Source organism: Abramis brama (assembly GCF_963993115.1).
Source record: "Abramis brama genome assembly, chromosome: 19".
Classification (NCBI taxonomy): Eukaryota; Metazoa; Chordata; class Actinopteri; order Cypriniformes; family Leuciscidae; genus Abramis; species Abramis brama.
The window spans coordinates 16814126-16832903 of record NC_139981.1 but is presented as its reverse complement, the minus strand read 5'-3'; the positions used below and the strand labels follow the sequence as shown (position 1 = coordinate 16832903).

Sequence of the window (18778 nt, the reverse complement as noted above, 5' to 3'; positions counted from 1 at the left end):
TAGTAATTAACAGCTGAAAGTAATTTTACCCATAATTCTCAGGTGTCACAAAATACATAGAATGTTATTTTATGATGCACTTATGCTCCACGATTTTAAAAGACATTTTATGTTACATAACATATACACGCCTGACATGTTTGTACAGTAATAATGTTACCTTTTATACATTTTAAAATAAAACTAATATATAAGGAATTGTTCACTTGGTCTCATGTATCATCTCTGTTTTGCTAACATACAGTGTCATGTTAGTTTTGTACTCACCTATTAAAAGTCAGTTTGCCATTATCATTATATTTTAAATTGATGCTCATGAACCTATTCTTTTACAATACAATCCCATGGTGTTTCATTTGATTACCTCACATCATTGTTTTATTGCTTGAGAAAAATGTTGTGTTGTTTCCCTCACATTCACAATGAGCGTTTCTTAATGTTCTTTGAGTGACCCTTGCACTGAGCCAGTTCCCACAAGCTATAAAAGGTTATGCTATTGAGACTAACACATGAAGTCAGTGGCTTCTGGCTGGAGTGCCCATGTTACACAGTGGGAGGCATCCTGGGAACAAGGAACATTGCAAATCTTACCATTGTTTCAGCGTTAATTGCTAGTGCAAAAGTGATATTGAGACAACATAACTTCATAATGTTGATTCAATGACATTATCATGGATTCCCTTTCGAATGGGAACTTGCGCTGTGTCCCCTAGAGCAGTGGTTCCCAAACCTGTCCTGGAGTACCACCAACACTGCACGTTTTCTTTGTCTCCCTAATCAAACACACCTGATTCAACTCATCAGCTCATTAAACCATGTGATAATGAGCTGATGAGTTGAATCTGGTGTTACTACATTAAGTTAATTCTATTAACTGATCCAAATATTCATAACTAATTATAACAAATAATGATTGATTATTAGTATTTATTTTGAGCTAATTTGCTACAGATGTCTCCGATTGGAGAGACACTGGCCAGCTATATCTCGGTAGGTGAGGCATCTGCATTAAACTCTGCCAACTAAGCCACTGTGTGTTGCATCACATCTGAATGGCAGAGCATATGCGGCAGTGAGTCACTTGCTGAGATACATCTCTTTGTAAAACTTTTTGTAAAAACTTTCTCCTCGATGCGCTGGTTTCACCTTCCGAGCTTTTTGGCAAGGTGAAGGAGCGCTCCGCGGATTTCAAGACATTTATACCGCGCCGGTCCAGGTCTACGCCTCAAACCATGAAGGGGGCTGGCCCATCACAGTCTGAGGACTGGGAAGTGATCCAGAGTAAATGCGTTGACTGTTCTAGAGTCCCAGAGGCTAAATAACAGCTTTGCCCTGATAGTGCTGTCAGGTAGTTAGGCTCAGTCTTCATGAGCCTCCCTGACTGTTTATTTTATGGAAGTATTTTTGGACATTATGCTGAGGCATCTGCTTCCATCCTAGAGCTCCGCTGAGATAGCGCCATCAAGTAGTTGGCTTCTGTAAGCCTCCTTGGAAAGCTGTTCTGAGTGTAGGATGTTGCTAGGCCTCCATCCGCAGGGCTCCACCACTTAGTGGTGCTGAGCTGTCAGGCTTTTGAACCTCCTTGGCCACTGCCTTTAGGAAGTGCCATGGGCCTCCCCTCGCTATGGAGAGTTCACCTAAATATGGTACAAGTTGATTAGGCTCCATCAAGTCTCCTCGGGAAGCTGTTTTGGTCTCTCTGAGCCTCCTTAGCTGTTGCTTAGGTCTGGAGCGTTGTTAGGCTTCTCGTTATGAGAATCTTCCTGTGATGCTCCTGCTTTTTAATAGGCAGGGCTGTCAAGTTGTAAGGCTCCCTTTGAGCCTTCATGGCTTCTGCCTTTATAGAAACTGCTCCTCAGAGCTCCACCTGGGGCAGAATTGAGTTGTCAAGTGCACTAAATACCTCCTTGATGGGAGCTTGACGGGGTAACAATGCTGACTTGTTAGGCTCTCTTGAGCCTCCTTGGCTGTTTTTTTTTGATAAGCACTGCTAGGCCTTCTCTTTTCTAAGAGAACTGTAGGCCTCCGCTCCCCCGGAGCTCCGCCCTTTTATGCAATTCCGAGTTGTAGGCTCTCTTTAAGCCTCCTTGGAGCTGCACTGAGTATAGAACGTATTTAGGCCTCCTCTCGTCTTAGAGATTCAGCATATTGAGGCCTCCGTTCTCTGAGCCAGAATTAGGCAGTTGCACTGAGTTGTAGGCTCTTTTCCTGAGCCTCCTCTGGTGCATCTGGGTCGGGAGTACTTTTAACCATTGTTTGTTTGCTCCCCTGAGCTCCATCTGTTATATAAGTGTCAAGCTGCTAAGCCTTCTTTAGGCCTCCCTGACAGACATTGGCAGTAGCTAAGCCTCCTCTCTAGAGAGAGAGTCTTTATCATAAGGCCTCCGCCTTGCGAGCTCAGCCTGGGGCTAAGTTGTTAAGCTCTGTGTGAGCCTCCTTGGTCACTGCTAAACTTGAACTAGAGCGTTGTTAGGCCTCCTCTTGCTATAGAGAGTCCGCTCCTCTGAGCTCCACCCATTTTTGTGTCAGGCTAGTAGCACTGTTATGCAGCTTCCTTGACAGGCGTAGGAAGTAGTATATTCGTCCTTTGAGCTCAGCCATAGGCTAAGTGGTTAGGCTCTCTGTGAGCCTCCTTGGCTACTGCGAACGTTGCTAGGCCTCCTCTCGCTAGAGAGAGTTATCTTACTAAGGCCTCCGCTCCCTTGAGCTTCGCTAGGACAGTATTTGCGAGTTGTAAGCACTCTGTGAGCTTCCTTGGAAAATGTCCTGAACGTGGAACGTAGTTTGGTCTCCTCTCGTTTTAGAGGGTCGTCATGTTGAGGCCTCCACTCCTAGAGCTCGGCTAGGCCGTAGGGTAGTATGCTAAGTTGTTAGGCTCTCTGGGAGCCTCCTTGGCTACTGACCTTAGTGTGGAGTGTTGCTAGGCCTCCTCTTATTATGAGAGTCGTTGTATTGAGGCCTCCACTCAGTGGAGCTTCGTGGGACAGTTAGACTGAGTTTATAGCTCTTTCTGAGCTTTCTCTGAAATTGCTCTTGGGTTAGAGTGTTGCTAGTCCTCTTGTTGAGGCATCCACTCTTCAGGGCTGTCTAAAAAGTTTGAGTGTTAGGCTCTCTGTGAGCCTCCTTGGACGCTGGCCTGAGTATGAACGTAGTTAGCCTTCCTCTCTTTAGAGTCATCCTGTTGAGGCCTCTGTTCTTGAGAAGCTCTGGTCTACAACGATATTCCCTTTAGATACCAGGCTTATTTAAGGATGTCTTGAGGTCCTTAATTGTGTTGGAATTGGTGATTAATCTGCTTGAGTGAGTCTTCCCTTTGATTAATTTTCAGGATGAGGGCAGTAATGATGTTTTCCTGTAACTCAGATAGGGAAAGGCTCACCTCTGTTTTTCTTCGGCATGGGGCTGCTCAGTGGAGTGTCAGGAGCGGGAGAAAGAATTATTGGTAGGCTTCTTGAAGGTGAATCAGTTGGAGGTGAGTTTTTGGCATCAGCTGAGTAGATGTTGTCTGAGATTGTTTTCTTTTGTTTGTCTTTGGCACTCATCAATAATTGGCTTGCTATGAGTCTGGTGGTTACGGCTATCCAGACCAGTATCTCATCTTTAGTGCTTATTACAAAATAAAAAGAAAGTTATTTGTCATTTTCCTTTAGGATGACTCGCTTGTTTACCGTCTCTCATAATTTCTTGACACAGGTACACGAAACTGTGTTAGCATATTTTATTTATTAACCATAGAATCTTTTTATTAAACTGATACTAAGTCTTCAGTATTCTACAATTATGTATTTTGCAACTAACATGGAGCCACTGGATTCATGGGAGGAGCTTAACAGCACTATCTGGCAAGTGTACAAGTTTAAAAAATCATCTGTTCTTCTAAATGTATGTATATGCAAATATACAGTATTTTTACCTAAAAAGGCCTACCTAAAATCTAGTTTTTCCTATAGCTGTTGGGTTAATAAGTAATCACAATAAAACCACACTGGAATACAGGCAAGGGTCAACTGAAAGATTGAATCATGTTCCAAAAACAAATGTCAGTTTGGGGAAAGTTGTTACACGAGTTGTAAATGTTACAAATTGACACATTTTATTAATTACAATATTTCTTGGCCACAAATTTTTAAAAAAATTGTTACCTTTAATGTTTTTGATGTTTCATTGTTTTAATGTTTACATTTTGATGAAAAGACGGGCAGGTTTCATTGTGAAATGTTTCACTACTGAGGCACAATTGGTGTAACACAAAGAATGGGAATTTTTTATTATGAAATTAGTCAATATGAGCTATACCTCCATGGTTATTCCCAATACCATTGGTCGATCTGCACTTGCTGGAAGAAATAAAAGACCATCAGAGAAAGATCTCAAAAGATTTGCTGGTGAAACAATATTTAGATCAAAAGTATCATTATTGTACTTAAATGTATACTGATGGCTCAAAAGATCCTGAATCTGGGCATACAGCTGCAGCAGTAGTCATTCCACAGCTGGACTTTAAAATAGGAAAAAACAAAACATCTAATGTCTTATCTGTTTACTCCTCAGAATTGATTGCTATTCAATTGGCGCTTCAATGGGGGTGTAAGTGGTTAATTTGCTTCAAGTTGTTATTTGCTCTGATCCTTATAAGTCTAAAAAAAAATGGAAAATTTGACTTAAGACATTCTCATAGAAACCCTTCAGATCCTGTTCAATGATTCAACATCTAGGAATAAAAGTCTTCTGTTTGTGGATTCCTATTCATGTTGAATTGTGGGAAATTAAATAGCAGATGGCAAAAAGGCTTATTGGTCACACTTTAAATAAATCACTTTTTAAAATTGGTAAACACAATACAGGATTGTGCAGCAAATGTGGACTACCAGAAACAGTCGAACATGTTCTTATAAAATGTGCTGGTTATAATCAAGAAAAATCTCAACTCATAGAAGAGGTTAAGGCTGTAGGAATAAAAAGGTTGACATTTAAAGAACTTGCTGAACAATAATTGAAAAGTGACTACAGATTAATTAGAATATCTTAAGAAAACAAGTTTGATTAGAAGATTTTCTTTTTCTTTATCTTCTACATCAACGCTTCACACTCCACCCCAGTAGGTGGCGGAAATACACCAAAGCTGGTTTGCCAACTGCCATTAAATTCAGAAGAAGAAGAAGAAGAAGAAGAAGAAGAAGAAGAAAAGTAACTTCACTGAATGCCAATAGAGTGGTGCAGGCATATTGTCACTTTGTAGGCTAACAGTTAGCATAACGCTGGTTCCCTGGACAAAAACCCAGGGGGGTAATCAAGCTCTCGAATAGCATACCTCCCCCGGGGGCCGCCATTGGCTAACAAGCCATCACCTGCTGTTAGCATTCCATTGACTCCCATTCATTTTGGTGTCACTTTGACAGCGAATAACTTTACATCTGAGGCGTTTAAAGACTCCATTTGTCCATTGTTTATTTCTAAAGAAACACGAAAATGTATAAAAGGCTCAATTACCTTACGTTATCTTACGTTATGGCCCCGTAGAAGCAGTTTTTGTAAAAGTAGGCTAACGACTGCGTCATAACCACGCGACTCTCTGGAAATGATTGTATAGACAGGAGGAGAAGCTTGCAGTCAATCGGGGGGACTCTTGGCACAGCTACTAGAAGACTTACAACTGTCAGACAGGCTGCTCACGTCACATCCACGTCATCAAGCTCAGTTTGAGTCTGCGCAGTACGCTCAACCATCAGGAAGTGAGTGCTTCTAATTTGCTTCACTTTTCTCCGTTGAAACCTATGGGGTCGCTGTGTCCAGTTTATGTCTATGCAAAAACCCAATAGAATTTTCCATAGGCTTTTGGGTTATGGCAAAAAAAAAAAAAAAAAAAAAGCTCTGTGATCAACAAAACTTATTATAATTTACACATTGTCCATCAAGATAATTTTCACAGATGAACACAACTTTTATGAATTTTGAAGCCTAAATGCAGTCACCAGAAGTAAAAAGCTAAAGGTAGGCTAAAAACGAACTACACCACAGTCCCACAACTTCAAAGTCACCATCACTAAACTTCCAACAACTCTTTCTGTTTTTATCTAAAAACATTTTCCCAGAAAGTTTGATTTAGGATAGTTTATTTATAAAAGCGGACTGAGTTTACCTGTTCGGCGTGATGACGTTTAATGTCCCCGACAGCCTCTGTAGTCCCCTTTAGACAGCTTGAAAAAAAATCATGAGTGGGATAATACTGATGTATTTTATGTTGTAGAATAAAACATGAAGGTGTCCTGAGCTTGTGTTCACCACAGACCTTATTTCAGTCATTTAACCAAAATCCTATAAAAAAAAAAGTTGACCAGAACAATGAAACCGGAAGTGCTAAGTCAACGGAAACACCAAATGTTTATTTACCACCGAAGCATTTTCTGGTTATTTTAGTTTAGAAAAGTGAAATTGCATGGTGATTGGTACTTGGGTATAATTCTCAGGCGTTACAAATGACCTAGAATGTTACTTTATGATGCACTTACATATACACGCCTGACATGTTTGTACAGTAGGCCTAACAATGTTACCTTTTATATATTTTTAAATAAAACTAATTGTTCACTTGGTCTCATGTATATTTGTTTTGCTAACATACAGTGTCATGTTATAGAATATCCAATTCATGACATTAAATAAAATCCAGTAGACTTAGGACATATTAAAAGTCAGTTTGCCATTATCATTATATTTAAAATTGATGCTCATGAACCTATTCCATTACAATACAATCCCATGGTGTTTCATTTGATTACCTCACATCATTGTTTTATTGCTTGAGAAAAATGTTTTGCGGTTTCCTTCACGTTCACAATGAGCGTTTCTTATTGTTCTTTGAGTGACCCTTGCACTGAGCCAGTTCCCACAAGCTATAAAAGCTTATGCTATTGAGACTAACACATGAAGTCAGTGGCTTCTGGCTGGAGTGCCCATGTTACACAGTGGAACAAGGAACTTTACATTACTTAAGGTGGTTCCGATTTCCTGAACAAGCAGCACAAAGAGAAAAAAATAAACTGCGTTTGTGTACACTTGTAGAGTCACATAGCATAATTTTATAGTATGATATTTTAGTTATGATTTGTAGATAATGATTTGAAATGTATTTGTATTTAAGAATGTGGTTTGTATTGACAACAGAAATGTAATGAAATGTAATTTTAAATTCTTTATTTTTGAGTTCAGCGTAGGAATATTTCTGGCTTTAGGAGTAGTAGCTATATAATGTCAAGTACACTTGACATTTGTTGTACATTGAATATTAATGCGCCTGCTGCATATAGGTGCATGACACAGTAAATTCTGCCAAAGAATTTGTTTTGCAAGCCTCTAAATATACACAGTAGTCTATATTAAATATACATTAACATCTGTGTGCATCAGTAATGCATTACAGTTATAATGTGTAACAGCATATGTACATTTTAACCCTCTATGGGACATTGTCTTTTTTTAAACTGCATTTAAAATACAATAATAATGTTCAACCCCAAAAAAAAAAAAACCACTCTAGTACTATCATATAACATCCACTTCAGCCAATAAACTTTAAATCTATTTTCTATGTGCTTGACATTTTTGGCAACTATGAAGTCAAGTGAAGGAGACATTAGCATAAAGTTCATTTTAGACTAGAATATATATACATATACACCATTTAAAAAAATATATCATTGTACGTCCAAATGTGCTTTCTAATGTTTTTGGTCATTTTTAATGCACATTTTGTGAAAACAATAACTCAAAGACCAAAAAAATCTGAGTGTCATGCATAAATGACAAAGTCCATATTTTCCGTGTAGCTTGCACTATTGTTCAGTACTGGCAGGCAGTATAATAGTCTTTTTGCCTATGATGGGGGGTGATGTTAGTAAGTTTTATAGAAGACAGAGGAAAAGCTGTACCTTTTCCAGAAAGTTTTGATAGTGATGGCAGTGCATCAGATAAAAAGGTTGTTGTAAGAAAGGAAGAAGATGAAGATGGAGGATATTAGCAGTGAGGATGAGGGTATGAAAAATATAAGTCATAGATTGTTGTGGAACAATTTGGGTATCCTGTGCCAATTTAGAAGATGTGATCCATACTAAACCAGAGGTCAGATGCCATTGTCTAGGCCTCACTATACACTGACAACTGACCCCCACAAATGATCTAAAGAACTAAGAACAAATGAACTAAGTTCAAAATCGAGTTACGTTTGGAAAGTGTGGGGTACACAGAAAAAGAAGAGTCTTGTAGATTTTCACTTCACTTCAAGTTTATGACATTTTCACACGCGAGTTTCAAATGAAATGAAATAGCACAAGATGAAATGGAATGCTTAAAGCTTTTTAATAATTTTTGAAACACTAAGACCTTATACTAATTTTGAGAGAGTAAAAATTCATTTGAATGGGTGTGAAGTTTCAGACAATTTGTCAAAAATAATTTAGAATAGGACAAAGTCAATTATAAATGACGGCACCCATTATATATATATATATAATGAAATCATAGCATAGCTAGAAAAAAAGACTTATAATAAAAGTATTTTTCCTAGCTATGCTATGATTTCATAATTAGTCTCAACTTTAACTTTTAACTTCTTGACTATTGTAATTTGTACTACACTATTATGAGGAAATCTAGGACTATAGCCTTTTGTACGCCTTGTATAGATTAAACAACAATATTTTGTCTGCTGTTTATCCTTTGTAACTAGCTGGTTAGCTAACGAACTGTTGCCAACATTTCACATTCTACAAACGTTTAGCGGCGTAAAATTAAGATTTTACTGCCCCCTCCTGGCAAAAAAATTAAAAATAAATAAAAACACGATTCATGAACGTTCTTCAAAAGAGAAAAATATATGGTAGAAATAGGGCTAAGGTTGTGCTCTATTGGGACATAAGCACGCTCTCAAGAGATTTTGTTTTCATTAAAATATACATTTAAGTTTAAGACTTTTACTGACATTCAAAGTAAATAAATAAAGTTGTAAGTAAATGAAAACTACAGCATCAAATCCTAATTAATAAAGCCAATAAGTTTATATATAAGTTATATATATATTACAGGGCCTGAAGTTAACTTTTTTGACCACCAGCCACTGTGACTTTTTACCAGCCAGTTTTTTTGTTTTTTTTTTGGCCTCATAAAAGGTGAAAAAAAAAGGAATAGCACAAACATTTGTTCTTTAACTTGTAAGAATACACATTTAAGTGCTGTCAAGTTATTAACGATCCATACAAGTAATAATAACTCTTAGAATACAGATATAGACCAGCTCGTAAACAAATCACACGCGGCTGTGTTGATGGCTGGGCAGCTGTTAGTTACAGCGTTCAGGAACCGTTAAGCAGAACTAAATTAATATTGTTATTACTGGTAAAGTTACCGGGTAGGCTACCGGACATTTTCTCACCGGTTCCCAACTCCCAACATCTGTGCAACTGTCATTGTACTGTAGCCTATGTCAGCATTATCTCATCTCATCTCACCAACAGTTTAATACTTAACTCACACATTCAAACGTAGTCAGAGAAGGGCCTCATCTTTCTCTCCGATCACGTTCCGAAACACTCAAATTGCGCTGCTTTCACAGATGCTTTCTTTACTCCAGTAATGTGCCGCCACATTTTTAGCTAAAATCCAACGAAATGGCTGGCTTCGTTTAAATGTCAAAGAACAACAGTTGCAAAAAAAAAAAAAAAAAAAAAAAAAAACCCGCAAAGACCCCTTTAGTTACTGTTGCTATGTCCGACAAGCTACACCGCGCTCACGCCAAACTCTGGCCAAACCATGATCTCACGCAATGAAAAACACATCGCGCAGCAGAGACAGACAAGACAGTCCAGGTTACTTTTGATATTAAACAAAGTCTCAACGTTAAAATTTGGTCATTTTTAAAGAAATTTAGACAATACCGTTTTGTGGCTCTGTATGTGTCTTGACAGATCGCTGTGGTGCCTCAGTTAAAACTGCTCGTGAACCGATCATCTCTTCCTTCTAGTTAATTTATAGCATCAAATAAACATGAATGAACATAAGAAGGAATGTAGTTTTAACTGCGGAAAGATGTCAGTAAGTTAGGCTTACTCAGTACACTTTTTTTCAAGTTCAAATCCTCCAACGTTGAACTCTCCTGACTGATTTGTCGGACAAAAAAAGGCGGATTCGGCGGATTATGATTGGCCAGATCGCCTGTCAATCAAACTCCCCGCGAAGGGTTCTCATTGGCTGCCTGCCAATGTGGCAGGTAGATTGACAGTGTTACCCGCCAATTGCAGCATTCACCCGCATTTGGCGTGTGGTCGGGTGTTAATTTCAGGCCCTGTATATATATATATATATATATATATATATATATATATATATATATATATATATATTTTTTTTTATTTATTTATTTATATATATACAAAGTATCAAGTGTTTCACGGAAATGAATCACTTCCGGTCTATCGTATATAATTTTTGTTCTGTGCAAAAAAGGGAGAAAGGCGGCATTAAAGTAGATTTGTTTGTAATAAAGTAGAAGTAACTCTTGAACTATTCAAGGCCCACAGATTTCCTTGCGATTCTGAGACAAGCGTCGAGGTGACGTTGTCGTGGGTCAAGTAGGCTTCACGCAGGGTTCACGTGAGTGGAGGAGGGGCGTTGAGATGGTCAGAGGAGCATAACACAACACACACTTCCTTGCTGTCGTCGAATAGTTAGTTCACTTTAAGCCCTACATCCATCAAGGTATCGTCGTGCACAAACAGATTCAATGGCACTACGTTCAGCTCGTGATTCTCAAATATTTATAATTGGATGCGGCATCTCGGGAATTGGTGCTGCTCAGAAACTACTTAAACACGGTTTTCATAATGTTCACATCATAGAAGCAACTGCAAGAAGCGGTGGGAGAATACGAACGGGAAGACTGGGTATGTACAGTAGTTATGCTTTCAAATTTGAGAAAATTATTTTTCTGCAATCACTGTTGAGGACATTTTGCTTTTTGTAATTTGTCATCATCCTATAGGATGACTCTTATCTACCGTCTCTTATTATCTCTTGACACAGGAAACTGGGTTAGCATATTTTATTTATTAAATCTAATGGTGTATAATTATTACGATATTTACTCTTCACTATTCTGCAATTGTACTTTGCAACTAACATGGAGCCACTGGATTCGTGGGAGGAGTTATATTATAAAAAAAGATTTGTGTACTGTATGTACATTGAAGCAGATATTGGCAAAATCTCACCTGTTGTAAGTCAATGTCTTCGCTTTCACTTAGTTCACAAGTTGAGTAAAGTTAGAAATATATTCACAAGAATATCTGCTTCACTGTACATACAGTACACAAATATTTTTAGAATCAAATTACATTAATTCACCAAACGGATTATTTTACTATCCAAAGGTTGGAGAATGTTCCTAGTGAACAGACTGACTTACTACAGGTGAAATTTTGACAACAACTCCCTTACTGTACGTACAATTATCAAATATGTTTATGAAACACTTACTGTAATTCACCTAAAGTGTTTTTCATGTTCCAAAGGTTGTAGTACTTTCCTAGTGAACAGGCTGACTTACTACAGGTTAAATATTGCCAATACCTGCCTTACTGTAAATACAGTACATACATATTTTTATGAAAAAAAATACTTTAATTCACCTTAAGTGTTTTTTTCATGTTCCAAATGTTATAGCATGTTCCTAGTGATCACTCTACTCAATTAATTTTGATAAATGTATTGGGTAAAAGTAGGTATTAGAACTGCTGTTCCTAGTACTACAAAACATTTCGTTCATTGATTAAAAAACTGTAAAAGATTTTAGCTCAATCATATTTTCAACGTTATAAATAAGCAACACCCTTACTGTAATGATTCAAGTTAAGTTTTTGTCATGAAGCCCTGAAGGAGTGGATTCTGGAATCCACAGCTGCTTCAATGTATATCTAATGAGTGATTATAATCAAGGTATTAATCAATATTTTTCCTTCTAAATATCAAATGGGTTGAATGACTTCTCTAGGCTTATGAGATTTTACTTTGTGATAGAAAATGTTATTTCATGTATTCTCTAATGTCTGTATTTGCTATCTGACAGGTGACTGAAGGGTCTGGCCCATGCCAGGAATGCAGTAAGTTGACAGTGCTTGCTCATTTAGCCCGGCTTCCAGAAATGAAGTATGGACTTTTTAAACGTGTCACTACATCCATCTGCTTTTCTAGGGTACCCTGACAGCTATGGTCACAGTGGTCATTGAAATCTATAGTCTGAGTGACCATTTCTTTGTTAAAGTCTTTACTTTACAGTTAGATTTAAAGTGTCCTCTCCTTGAGAGAAAGAACATTTTATCTTGATGTTTTGAGAAGACTCTCCTGTTTAGCGTTAAAGCCTGGCCAAATCCAACCTTGAAGAAGCTGTGTGTCTCTGTGTGTGTTAGTAATCTTGGTTAAAGGTTGAAGAGTTGTTGTTCTGGACATGTTGGCGCCCAGCAACCCAGATCTGCGACCTGGAAGGTCACGGCGTGCCTAAATTCAGGGTCGGAGTGTCAGCTGCATAATCGATGGAGATATGATTCAGTCTATCTGTTTATGTGTGGAAAATGTGTGTTTATCTATTTATTACCCAATCAGAATCATTCAACCTGATGCAAGGACGTAGCTTAGACCTTGGTGAAGGGTAGAACTGCTGTGATCTTTGTAAGCGGGGCGGCCTATGAACTCCTTCTGAGTCTTGAAGCTGACTTCTGCCTGATGAAACTGCAAACTATCTTCAGTAAAATTTTCTTTAATTTATTATAATTCTGACTCTTCTCTTAAATTCACTGCACTTCTAACTCCTGGTCTTAATTAATCATATCTGGTCCTTGGGTCTTTAACTGTAAGTCCCAAAATACAGATATACAGTGGTAATCTATATTGCAACAAGGACAATAAAGCAGAAGTTTCTGCAGATACTCTTTAATGACACAAAGTTTAACCAACTTATCAAGTATTCTTAATGTAAGACATTACAATTTTAAAAGTGGCGTTTGGTTCCACTGGTTTACACAGTGAGCACAACCATTGGGCTTCTTTTCCAGGTAGCTTGTCTGGTGATAAGTCCAGTGCTGGTATGGTACCATCTTTTGCACTGTTCACATTGGTAAACATGACAAGGACTAATTATGTAAATAAACCATTAACAGTTCTGTGTGTTAACCAAATACATTATGCAATGAATAAATATTAAATAATTTTTTCCTCAGAGAGGATCAACAACAACAATTATAAAGAGGTGATATTGAAATATTACTCTATCCACGAGGTATTAATTACAACTTTTATGTATAATCCCAGTGGTATTCCATGAACAATCAGAAAGATAATACAAATAAAACAGTGTTCACATCAACAATGATTTTCTATGTTACTTTTGGTTGAATTCGATGTTGAATTTGGAGGGGGGAGAAAGGAGGGGGCATAAACATTTGATTATTGTACATACAGTAGGGGAGGTATTGTAAAAATGTCACCTCTAGTAACTCAGTCAGGTCACTAGGAAAGTACTACACCCTTGAATGAGTGTGACAATAGTGTTTACAATTACAATAGTGTGAAGTTTTTGAATATTTTGTAGTAACACTTTTTGGGTTTTGCAGACGGTCCCTTCGGATCTGTCTCTCAGCCGTCTGCGCATAGATATCAATGTATTTTGTCCACTGCGAAGGAAAGCTCGTTTTGAGGAAAATTAGGTTGTAGCTGCTTGTGTATATTACTACGATTTGAAAAGAGGTGTTATTTGTGTAGTAACAATGTTTAGTTCACAAGTTATTGAACGCCTAAGTCCGAATGTGCGAATATAAAACCAACTTTACCTAAGTTGCAAACCTTGGCACGTTGACCTTAAATCTTTTTTTTCCAAATAGCCGTTAATAAGTAAACCCAATAAAACCACACTGGAAATGAATACTCTCAGGTAAGGGTAAATTATATAATAAAGTAAATTTTAATTGAAAGGTTGAATTGTGTTCTGAAAACAAATGTTTTTTTTTTCTTCTCTAAATGTCAGTTTGGGGCAAGTTGTTACACGTGTTGTAAATGTTACAAATTGACGCAATTTAATAATAATTTCTTGGCCACAAATTAAAAAATCTTTACCTTTAATGTTTTTGCTTGTTTCATGTGTTGTTTCATATTATAATTGTTTTAATGTTTACATTATGCTGAAAAGAAGGTGTATTCAATTCAGTAAATTTTTTGTTGCCAAGACTTGAATATACCCTGAGAAAAATCTCCATTTTGCAGATCACATTTATTTTTATCACATTTATTTCTTTTGTTCAAGGTGATAACATTGTAGAGATTGGCGCCAACTGGATCCATGGCCCATCAAAGGAAAACCCAGTGTTTCGTTTGGCATGTGACTACCAGCTCCTTGACAAAGAATCAATGTCTGAAGAAAACCAGGCCTTTGACATTGGTGGTCATCCATTGTTTGTTCCCAACTGGTTTACCAGTTCAGGTCGGAAACTGGGGCCTGAGACGATGGGGCCAGTGGTGGAGTTTTTCATGAACTTACTGGAAAGGAGCCAGCAGTTCCATGACAGTGGTGGAGAACCTCTGCCGAGTGTTGGGGAGTTTATCAAGGCAGAGGCTGAACGGCTGGCCCCGGAGGAGTGGAAGGAGGACCAGGGTAACACTGCGATAAGAATGGCCATGATAAGCACACTGCTCAAGCTGGAGTGCGGTGTCAGTGGAACACACACAATGGATGATGTTGGCTTGGGAGCCTTTGGCATGTATAAGACTCTTCCAGGACTGGACTGCACTTTCCCAGAGTGAGTGATCAGAGTCTCAGAGCCTTGTACATTTTTGAATCAAGTGTCTCAATAGCCGCTTTCCGACCGGAGGAACCTTTTCACAGTTCCTAGAACTATTGGCTAAAGTACCCGGATGTCGGCGTGTTCGCACCGCTGGAACTAGGAACGATTTTAGTTCTAGGAACTCCATTTGGAGGAACTAATTTAGGTCCTACTTCAGAGTAGGGTCTAAACCAGCACTATAGGAACTACCCGTGACGTTAGTGTACGCTGATTGACCGAACGCACGCGGAACACCAGCACCCGCCATTTTTAAAACAGCTATAATGTAAACACACAGATTATAGCCTATATATTTACTCCAGAAACTAACTATACAAACATGGAAAACAGTGATAGATGGGTCTCTAAACCTTTATGCTGAAGAGAAAATCCAACGCAACTTTGAGGGGACCAAGTCAAACATGATTATGTTTATCTGCCCAGCTAGCAACACTGGACATCAACCACACGGCATAGGCTAATAACCTTTTTTTCATATACTGTCTACTTTCTATAACAGTTCTATCTAATAACATATTAAACAGTACTGTTAGACAGATCGCTAACTAATAAACACAGAGAATGCGAGCATTGTTTGCTCTGGCGGTCTCAGCGCCGTCAAAATAAAAGTCACCGTACTTGCGTCACTCCCTTACCCCTCCTACCAGGTCCTATGGCCACTTGCCAGTGCGAACGCAAACAGCAAAACCGAGTTTGGGGGCGAGTAGTTCATAGAACTGTTTAGAAGTGGACAGTTCCTAGAACTAAGTTCCTGTAACTACTTGGTCGGAAAGCGGCTAATTATCCAATTGCAACAATTATTTCTTAAATCGTTTAGAGTTTTCTAAATGTGTTCATACACTCTTTTTCCACCTAGAGGTTATGAAGGTTTAATTGATCACATGATGAAGGAACTTCCCAATGACATAGTCTTGTACAACAAGCCAGTGAAGTGCATTCACTGGAACTACACCAAGAATGGACCAGACACTAAAGGAATGCTGTTCCCCATTATGATTGAATGTGTTAATGGAGAGACATTTGCAGCAGACCATGTGATTGTCACCATCCCACTGGGTACGTACAGTACATTCAGCTTCAGCATGACTTGCTTGGTATAGTTAAAGTGTTAGTTAACCCAAAAATGAAAATTCCCATACAAACCATCCTAGGTGTATATGAATTTCTTCTTTCAGCCAAACACAATTGAAAAAAAATATATATATCCTGGCTCTTCCAGTGGTGTCCGGTAACGGCTGTACGGTCTAGTTCTGGCGGAAGAGTGACCTCTGACCCGACGCATGACGTATTGACGAATGCAGAAGCACAGAGGATAGAACAAAGCAAAACACCTGTCACGAATAGACGAAGTCTAAAACGAGAATTATTAAAGAGAAATGTCGGAGGAGCTAGAGTTTGTTGTCCAGCCCTATTTGTTTGAACCGCATGAGGCGCAAGACTACTCTCACCTAAGCTTACGCATCCTACGTCATGCGTCGGGTCAGAGTTCACTCTTCTGCCGGAACTCGACTCGCGTATGGCTATTACCGGAAGCCAGTGATTATATTTTATTAAGCTATAAATATGGATGTTTTTCTTATAAAAATGAATCGCTTCACTTCAGAAGGCCTTAACACTGTTTTATTAACCCCTTGGAGCTGTATGGATTAATTTTATGATGGATGGATACACTTTTTTGTGCTCCCAAATCTAAATAACCATTCACTCCTATTATAAAGCTTGGAAGAGCCGGGATATTTTGTGTCATATACACCTAGGATGGCTTGAGAGTTGAGTAAATTATGGGATTTTTGGGTGAACTAACCTTTTAACAATTTGCATCTAATATACATTTGTATTCTACTAAAATAGCATAATCTATTCGTTTTAATCTAAACTGCTTTTGAAAGTAATCCTCTGAGATCAAATAAAAAATAATGCCCTTATTTTTGTGTGATTTACAAAGTCAGATTATTGGTTCTCTTATTTCACTGTCACTTGAAAACATTGTTTTAATATAGGTTAATATAAATAAAGTTTTTTATTTTATTCTGAATAAAAAGAAATAATTTTCAGAATGTTTATAAATTCTTAGAACTTTCTGCAAGGCCTATACCTCATCTGATCTCATTACAGGATACCTGAAGAAGCACCAGCACACTTTTTTAAGCCCTTCTCTTCCACTGCACAAATTGCATTCCATCCAGAGAATGGGCTTTGGGACCAACAACAAGATCTTTCTTGAGTTTGAGCAGCCTTTCTGGGATGAAGACTGTGAGTGGATCTTTCTCGTATGGGAGGACGAGACCCATCTTACTGATGTTGTTTCAGATGTAAAGATGTCCTGGATTAGAAAATTGAGTGGGTTCACTGTGCTGAAGCCCACAGAGAGGTAAACATAATCTTGGAATTTGCTTCTATACTGCCATTTAAACCATTATGAATATAATTGTCTGATGTTGCGTTGTGCAGATATGGACACGTGCTCTGTGGATGGATTGCAGGGCAGGAATCTGAGTACATGGAAACTCTGTCTGAATTTGAAGTGCTGCACAGTGTCACACAGCTCCTTCGCTTATTTACTGGTAAACAAACATTTTTTTTTACAGGTTGATAGGATATCGTTTGATGGAGTCCAAAAGTCTGAGACCACATGCAAAATGTTGAATTAAAAATAAAATGTAATACTTGTATAAATTGACTGATTTTTAAAAAGAAAATAAGTACATTTGTGACATTTAACTGCATTAAAATAACTATAAATACAAAAACCAACTTGTTAAGTCTTTTATAACACTTTTCAGGAAATCCAACTATTACACCAAGGAAGCTTTTAAGATCTCAGTGGTTCCATGAGCCCTATTCCTGTGGATCTTACACCTATGCGGCCAAAGGTTGCTCAGAATATGACGTAGATAACCTTGCTGAACCCTTGCCGCTGAAAGGCTCAAATTCTAAGGTTTGTCAATGTTTAGCCAAGCAGCTATACTTCATTCTTCTGAGTTATATGCTGTAGGCAGATTTTTTTCCTTTACTCTTAAACTTGCTTTAAATTACTTAATTGATAATATCTTATACCATGAATGACACTTTGTTTTTGCAGCCTTTGCAGGTGTTATTTGCAGGAGAAGCCACACAAAGGTCTTTCTTCTCTACAGTGCATGGAGCGCTGCTAAGTGGCTGGAGAGAAGCAGAACGTCTTATATCTCACTACACTCCTGCCTCTGGGTCGTTCTCATCTAAACTGTGAAAACTCCTCGAGTTCTGAATAGCTGGAAGGATTGACACAAGTCATTTTCATTAAAACCGAGGGATTATGTGCCTTAAATAGGGAATAGAAGGAAAATGAATGTAATTGATAACTGAATTATTTAAAGCATCATGAATGCATTGCATGACACGTTAAGATTTTGTCAGCTCGTTCAACAAATTATGATTTGTGTTTAAAAATTACAAATAATTTCTCTCTGAATTCCTTTACTTTGCACAAATGTTAATTGTTTTTTTGTAATCTGAAAATATTTTTTATATAAAACAAATTTTCTAATATTTCACGAAGCGTGTGTTTGTTTTGTGTTTCATAGTTAAAAAAATAAACGAGGTTAAAAACAAACTAAGCTTACCTGGTTAAATTTCCCATAGAAATGGTGCTATGGTCATGTTTATACTAATGTAAGATCATCAAAATTGTTCAGATCATATCTGGATTATTTCAGGGTTTATATTTTTCAAAACAATCTCAAATGTTTTGTAAAATGTTTGATTTTATTCTGATTTCATCATGCCATTTGTAGTTTACTGTAATGTATTGAAGCATTAAAATACAGCCAATATGGGTTAGTAAATCTAATAATTACAGTATAGTTGCCTGAACCCTGGACCATGGTAGAAGCTGTCCCTGAAATCACGATTATCATTGC

The 18778-nt window shown here is 37.8% G+C and overlaps 2 protein-coding genes across 4 annotated transcripts in view; both read left to right on the top strand.

Moving 5' to 3' along the window:
- Nucleotides 1–205, top strand: part of rassf4a (Ras association domain family member 4a) — a 22375-nt gene extending 22170 nt beyond the window's left edge. For both annotated transcript variants that reach the window (XM_084092713.1, XM_084092714.1), the window contains one exon: nt 1–205. This exon is cut by the window's left edge and continues 215 nt beyond it. The gene's annotated coding sequence lies outside the window, so the exon portion shown is untranslated.
- A 10437-nt stretch (nt 206–10642) lies between these two features.
- paox (polyamine oxidase) lies at nt 10643–18471 on the top strand. 2 transcript variants are annotated; one of them, XM_084093885.1, is made up of 7 exons: nt 10643–10934; nt 14342–14834; nt 15736–15935; nt 16995–17250; nt 17331–17443; nt 17663–17817; nt 17962–18471. In XM_084093885.1, exons 1-7 carry the CDS (start codon nt 10775–10777, stop codon nt 18106–18108), a joined length of 1524 nt encoding a protein of 507 aa, XP_083950011.1. In that variant the 5' UTR covers nt 10643–10774; the 3' UTR covers nt 18109–18471. The 2 variants fall into 2 exon arrangements, with proteins under 2 accessions (XP_083950011.1, XP_083950012.1); XM_084093886.1 differs by lacking the exon at nt 10643–10934 and adding an exon at nt 12121–13972.
- Nucleotides 18472–18778: the final 307 nt, after the last annotated feature.

Bases quoted from the DNA above. Each gene is read 5' to 3' on its own strand.
- paox (XM_084093885.1), top strand. From the start codon at position 10,775: ATGGCACTACGTTCAGCTCGTGATTCTCAAATATTTATAATTGGATGC. The intron at 14,835-15,735 runs GTGAGTGATCAG...TTTTCCACCTAG, and splicing joins CTGGACTGCACTTTCCCAGA to AGGTTATGAAGGTTTAATTG. The intron at 15,936-16,994 runs GTACGTACAGTA...ATCTCATTACAG, and splicing joins GATTGTCACCATCCCACTGG to GATACCTGAAGAAGCACCAG.